The 5,942-nt window shown below is 39.9% G+C and overlaps 1 protein-coding gene across 4 annotated transcripts in view; it reads right to left on the reverse strand.

The window, feature by feature from the left end:
* Positions 1 to 4,489, reverse strand: part of LOC109972703 (RAC-beta serine/threonine-protein kinase-like) — a 67,658-nt gene extending 63,169 nt beyond the window's left edge. Inside the window, exons 1-4 of one of the 4 annotated variants that reach the window (XM_020621740.1) lie at positions 4,351 to 4,489; positions 2,295 to 2,441; positions 1,956 to 2,084; positions 1,690 to 1,801 (exon numbers count right to left, since the gene is read on the reverse strand). In XM_020621740.1, coding sequence (XP_020477396.1) covers positions 1,690 to 1,801; positions 1,956 to 2,084; positions 2,295 to 2,340 — 287 coding nt within the window. In that variant the 5' untranslated portion in view covers positions 2,341 to 2,441; positions 4,351 to 4,489. Of the gene's footprint in view, positions 1 to 1,689; positions 1,802 to 1,955; positions 2,085 to 2,294; positions 2,445 to 4,339 lie in introns of all 4 variants that reach the window. The other 3 variants (XM_020621739.1, XM_020621737.1, XM_020621736.1) reach the window with 3 other exon arrangements.
* Between the last annotated feature and the right edge of the window lie 1,453 nt (positions 4,490 to 5,942).

Consider the following 5,942-nt stretch of genomic DNA (forward strand, 5'->3'; position numbering starts at 1 on the left):
CCTCCACATCGAGAGGAGCCAGCTGAGGTGGCTTGGGCATCTGTTTCGGATGCCTCCTGGGCGCCTTCCTAGGGAGATGTTCCGGGCATGTCCCACCGGGAGGAGGCCCCGGGGAAGACCCAGGACACACTGGAGGGACTATGTCTCTCAGCTGACCTGGGAACGCCTCGGCATTCCCCCGGAGAAGCTGGAGGAAGTGTCTGGAGAGAGGGAAGTATGGGCATCTTTGCTTAGACTGCTGCCCCCGCGACCCGGTTCCGGATAAGCGGAGGAAAATGGATGGATGATTTTTTGTTGATGATGAGCCTACATTAACACTATTTTTGTCCAGTGCATGTCTGCTGTCAGTCAGCCTGGTGAAGACTGTGCTGTCCTCCTGCTGATAGACAGCTGTTCTGACAAGAGATGTTGCACGGAGATCGGAGTCAATGCGGATTGAACGGATCTAACACTTAAGTCTTGCATGCGCACTGCCCAAGTATAGTGAAGTCCCAGTTTAAAATTAGCAACGGCTGAAACCCACCAAGTCCTTCTTTAAGTAGCAGGCTATTACAATCCCCAATCAGAAAAGGTTGGGGCATATGTAAAATCAAACTTCGAAAACTTCTGAAAATAGTGATTTGTAAATCATGTGTGTCCTGTTTTACATTGAAAATAATTCAGCATATAATTTGATGTGATACCTCATCATTTTTAGTTTTTGTTTAAAATAAATGGGGAGGCGACAGTGGTGCAGTGGGTAGAGCGGTCTCTCCCAGCCGGAAGGTTGAAGGTTCAAATCTCAGTGCCTGCAGTCCACGTGTCGAAGTGTGGGCAAGACACTGAAACTGGTGGTCCTCAGCCCATCTTTGCTCCTAAAGGGCTCAGCCTTTCCTGGATGCCACTTTTGTACCAAGTCATGATGTAGTCACCCGTTGACATCACCTGTCTCAAATGTAAATAGAATATCATTGTTTTACCTCATTACTGGCCCTGAAATGGCACATCATGACTTTTTTGGAATGTGTTGCAGCATGAGAATTGAACTGAGTGTTTATTGTAAACAAAGAATAAAATTGATGAAGTATCATATCAAATAATGTGCTGCTGTGCTGTTTTCAATGTAAAATAGGACACAGATGATTTACAAATCATTATTTTTAGTTTTAATTATTATTTTACATACTGTCCCAACTTGTTCTGATTTGAGGTTGTCATAACTTTAACTCAGAAATGAGGTGGCACTAGGCAGGCAAGTCCAACAGAGACATCACCAAAGAGCAGAAATTCTTCAGAAGAAAAAAAATGGGTTATAAATAAATCACATACACTAACGGCAAAGCATGCATGCAATTCATCAATTTATACTTCAACTGAAATATGATAGACTAATCATCTTCATTGTCATCAGAGTCATCATGTTGGCTGCTTGGCTTTAGAGCACTGCAGTTACTACATAGAAAGAAGTGGAAAGGTGCTGGTTTTCCCATAAGTATCCCTCTTTCTGAATTTCATAAATATAGGCTATGGACATTGGATGGTAAGGGTATTTAAAATAATTTGCAGAAAATACATTTTATGTTGCATAACACTGTAAAACAGATGAGGTGCCATTTCGGCATCACTGAAAAAGTTCCTGCCATAATTTGATACAAGCCTTGAAAAAAAGAATGGCACCCTCCTTTATATAATATTTTACCCTCTTCTTACCTGTCCTCATTACTGTCCACATGAAAGGTGCGTTCAATGACCGTGGTCCATTGTAGGCAACGGATGACGAACGTGTTGGGCCGGGGTCTTTCTGTCTTCATTAACTGGCATTCTGTGAAATACACAAGAGTAATGTTTACCAGAAACTCCTGAAGATTTAAAAAAATCGAGTCAGAACTGTATCAAACTTAAACCACTGTTAGTTCTAGAAATTACCAAGAAAAGCCCATTGTCCAGAGTTAAGTTTTACCATCAGGAGGACTGACCTGCCACTGAGAAGTTGTTGAGAGGTGGTGAAGTCTGGTCGTTTAGATCAGGCTTCTCCTTGTAACCAATGAAGGAACCATCACTCTTCAGAATGAAATACCTGGGCCTCCATGTTTTGATATATTCACCTGGGTCAGAAAGACATATAAAATTACAATCACTCCATCAATGAGTATCACTGGTAATTTAAGACAAACCCTTTAGCTCAATCTGATTGACATCTAGAGTTAATAATTGTAGATGTTTACCAAACTGAACTCAAGGACTATAATATCAAACCTTACTTTCACTGTGAATTGTCAGCATGAAAATACTTTACTGATCCTTGTGTTTCTTACCTCTTTTGTGGAGCCAGCCCTCTCTGATTACATTAACTTCATTCATGGTGAGAGATGCGTTTCTGAGATGATCAGGAAGAGGAGGTCGGGGAAAGGAACAGTGGATCTCTCTTGGCCTGCCCAAGTCTCAGTCAATCCCAACAGCACCTGCTGAATGCAACAAGCAGTAAAAATGAAACAGGACCATCTTCAAATACTTTTAAAACTGACACAGTCTGAGTTGTACATCACTGATTACATGGTGTTGGTTCAGTTCACTTTTATTTCCAGAACTATAGTCCGTTTTTAAGTTTTTGTTATTAATATGCATCTAACAGTTAAGAATCTTTTGAAATGAAAAACCAAACAAATTTTCCAGCTAATGAATAAACACGATATAAGGATATTGACATGACTAGCCTACCTTTAATGGCCCATTAAAGCAAAGTATCTGTAAGACCTTTAAATGCACCTTTTAAAACAATAGCCCCCTGCACTCCACGCCCTTTATAGCTCTGAAATTAACATTATTTGATTTAATAGCAGACAATGTCACTAATGTAACGTATGGGTGACTGTGGTTCAGTGAGTAGAGGAGTCGTCTCCCAACTAGAGGGTTGGAGGTTCGAATCACGGTGCCTGCAGTCCACATGTCAAAGTGTCCTTGGGCAAGACACTGAACCCCAAAGCTGCCCCTGATGACTCCAGCCATCGGTGTGAATTGGCACCACAGATGGCTGCCTCGGTTCTGTATCGGAAACAAATTCCTTGTGTGTGTAACATGCTTGGCCAAATAATGTAATTATCCTTATATCTTATCAAAACAACAGCACAAAACACTGTTTAACAAAATATAAAACATACAGTAATTAAGCAAGACGTGGAAACCAGAGAATATTTATCACTCTAGCTTGAATAAACAACTATAATAATCAATTTACAAATTTTTGGAAATTAATTTTGTGGTGATTCTGTTGATATTAATGCAATACTCATTTTAGCTCTAATAGTATGGTTTTATTTCTTATAATATGTTTGTGAATTTCATTAGTTTTGCTACTCTGTGAATGTACACAGTACTTTTTATGTAACATAAGTATATGACAAGGCACAAACTTTGTCCAGAATAAAAGGGAGTAAGTGTCACAGAGATCACTCCCTAAATGTATAAAAAACATATTCAAATTAAATATTTATTAAGTATTAAAATGTCTTAATAATATCTGCTCGAGTTAATGTTCTTTAATGGAGACAACTAGTCGTGTAGAATCTAGTTCTCCTTTGCCCCACTGCCGTAGGCGAAACACGACACCAAATTCTATTCATAAGGCAGAAGTGCTAAATTTACAACGAACAGCTAGTTAATGGCTAACGTTAATTTAACATTAACACGTTGTGGAAGGCGGCTCAAGAAAGTCAAAAATAAAGAAAATGACCAGGTACAAACTATTCTAATTCGGGCTAACCAATCTAATCACGTACCATGAAATACAGCTAATTTCGCATCTTTTTTTGTTAACTAGGTTGCCATTTAACATAACCTTAAAACGTCGTATGCTACCGATGATAAATTAACTTTTATCAGACAATATACGGTAAGGAAATGTAAATCTAGGTAGTTAATAACCCTACTACTGTGCACCTGAACCACCAATAAGCAATTAATGGCTTCTGAATTTCAGATAGCTAACAAACTACTAAATTACAGGTCACCTGAGTTGAAATTGACTTTGCGAATTAAAATTTGCTATCACATATTGTTAGCGTTTTACGGCTAAACATGGGATTTCTGTACGATACCTTTACGTTTGTTTACCAGTGCATCATAATGCTATTATCCAACAACTGTTTGTCGGATGTTAAATTTGAAATGTTTCCTATTAACTTTAATAATCACGTAAGATTAGTAATCATATGCTTGTAGGTTACTGAAGTAACTGTTAGCCATGCTAATAGCGAGGCAGTCACAAAACAATTCCTAATAGCAGTGAGTTACAGTGTCCTCAACTAATCTTGTAATCCGATCTAATATAAACTCAGAGATATGACAATAAAGGTTAACACACATTTCACTGACTTTATCCAACGTTGCTCTCGTTTCTGTGCAGTTTTGACGGGCTAGATCTAGAGAAGGCCATCAACCCAGGAAAAAAACACCATAGACTCTTCTTCTTCTCCTCTGCAGTTTTACAGTGGTTGGCATCCAGAGCATTGCATTGCCGCCACCTTCTGGTTATGGTCCACATGAACACCCTGTTGCTCTATATACGGCTTATCAGTTTAGTGGCTCTCAAATAATCGAACAGAATTCTTCCTTGCCCATCACTTCCATATTATACGATACTTTTTAAGCTAATTTCCGACATTCCTAACTTATGTAGCTGCATAATCATTTCTAATCTTTCCTCTGCATATTCCCTGCATGAAATAATATGTTGTACAGATTCTATTTCCTGACACTGCATCCAGAAACCCGTTGGATGCTTCCCTATAATGAATAATATGTCATTGACATTACTGTGCCCAATCCTCAATCGGCTAATTATTGCCTGTTTTCTTGAACTGCCTCTGTCCCTGGCTGGCCTTACTGTACTGTCCTCGCCATAAGTAGTCCGTCTTCAAAGCTAGACAGTCAGCTTACAGGGTGTAATTCCCCAATAAAACCAAGGCATGACGTTTCTTGTTATTCACTGGCGAATTACTTTATTTGTTTTTTTGTTTTTTGTTTTTTGTAAAAGACGAATGGTGTCCAAGGCACAACGCTGGGAGGTAGCAGATTTTCGCAACATAAACCTTGCAGGCTACTATGACTGACTTAACTTTCTCTCTCAAGTGAACGTCTCTCAAGATTACTGCTGCCGTATAACCCACAGGGGGCAGTGCTGCATGACTCACAATAAAACCAAATGCACTAAAACAGAGGGCAGAACACTCCCCGCCTGGTAGAATATGATTGTACCACTTAAACACACTAAACCAAGTCAAAATAAAATCTGCAATAAAACTTTTTTTTTTGTTTTAGTTTTACAGCCCCTCAGACAAAAGAACAATCAGCTCTGTTATGGGTCTCAGAAACACTTTCACAGTCCCTTCTCATACTGTCTTTATTTCAGCTTTGCGGACCTTGTTGTCATGGCTGAAGAATGTCTTAATGACACGTCCCACGGGCCAGTTATTTCTGTGGGTTTGACTGTCTTTCAGTAAAACAACATCTCCGACTTTGATGTCAGGCCTGTCCTGCGTCCATTTTCTTCTACTCTGAAGAGTGGCAAGAAACTCTCCTCTCCACCTCTTCCAGAACCTGTTTGCGAGACACTGAACTTGTTTCCATTGTTTTGTATGAAGCTCCGTCGGGTCAAAGTTGCCTGCAGGTGCTGAGAGAGCACTTGTTTTCTGAGTCAAAATCATCATTGGCGTAAGAACTGCTGGCATGTCTGGGTCTGTAGACACTGGCACCAGTGGTCTGGCATTCATTATCACCATTACCTCAGCCATCAAGGTACTCAATACTTCATGTGTGAGCTGAGGATGTACAGATTGCAGAAGCATTGCATCCAGGATTCCTCTGGCAACCCCTATGAGTCGTTCCCATGAACCACCCATGTGTGATGAATGTGGGGGATTGAATTCCCATGTACAACCTATTTCCTAAAGATAGTTGTTCAGTGT

The sequence above is a fragment of the Monopterus albus genome, unplaced genomic scaffold (genome assembly GCF_001952655.1).
Source record: "Monopterus albus unplaced genomic scaffold, M_albus_1.0 scaffold267.1, whole genome shotgun sequence".
In the NCBI taxonomy this organism is placed as follows: domain Eukaryota; kingdom Metazoa; phylum Chordata; class Actinopteri; order Synbranchiformes; family Synbranchidae; genus Monopterus; species Monopterus albus.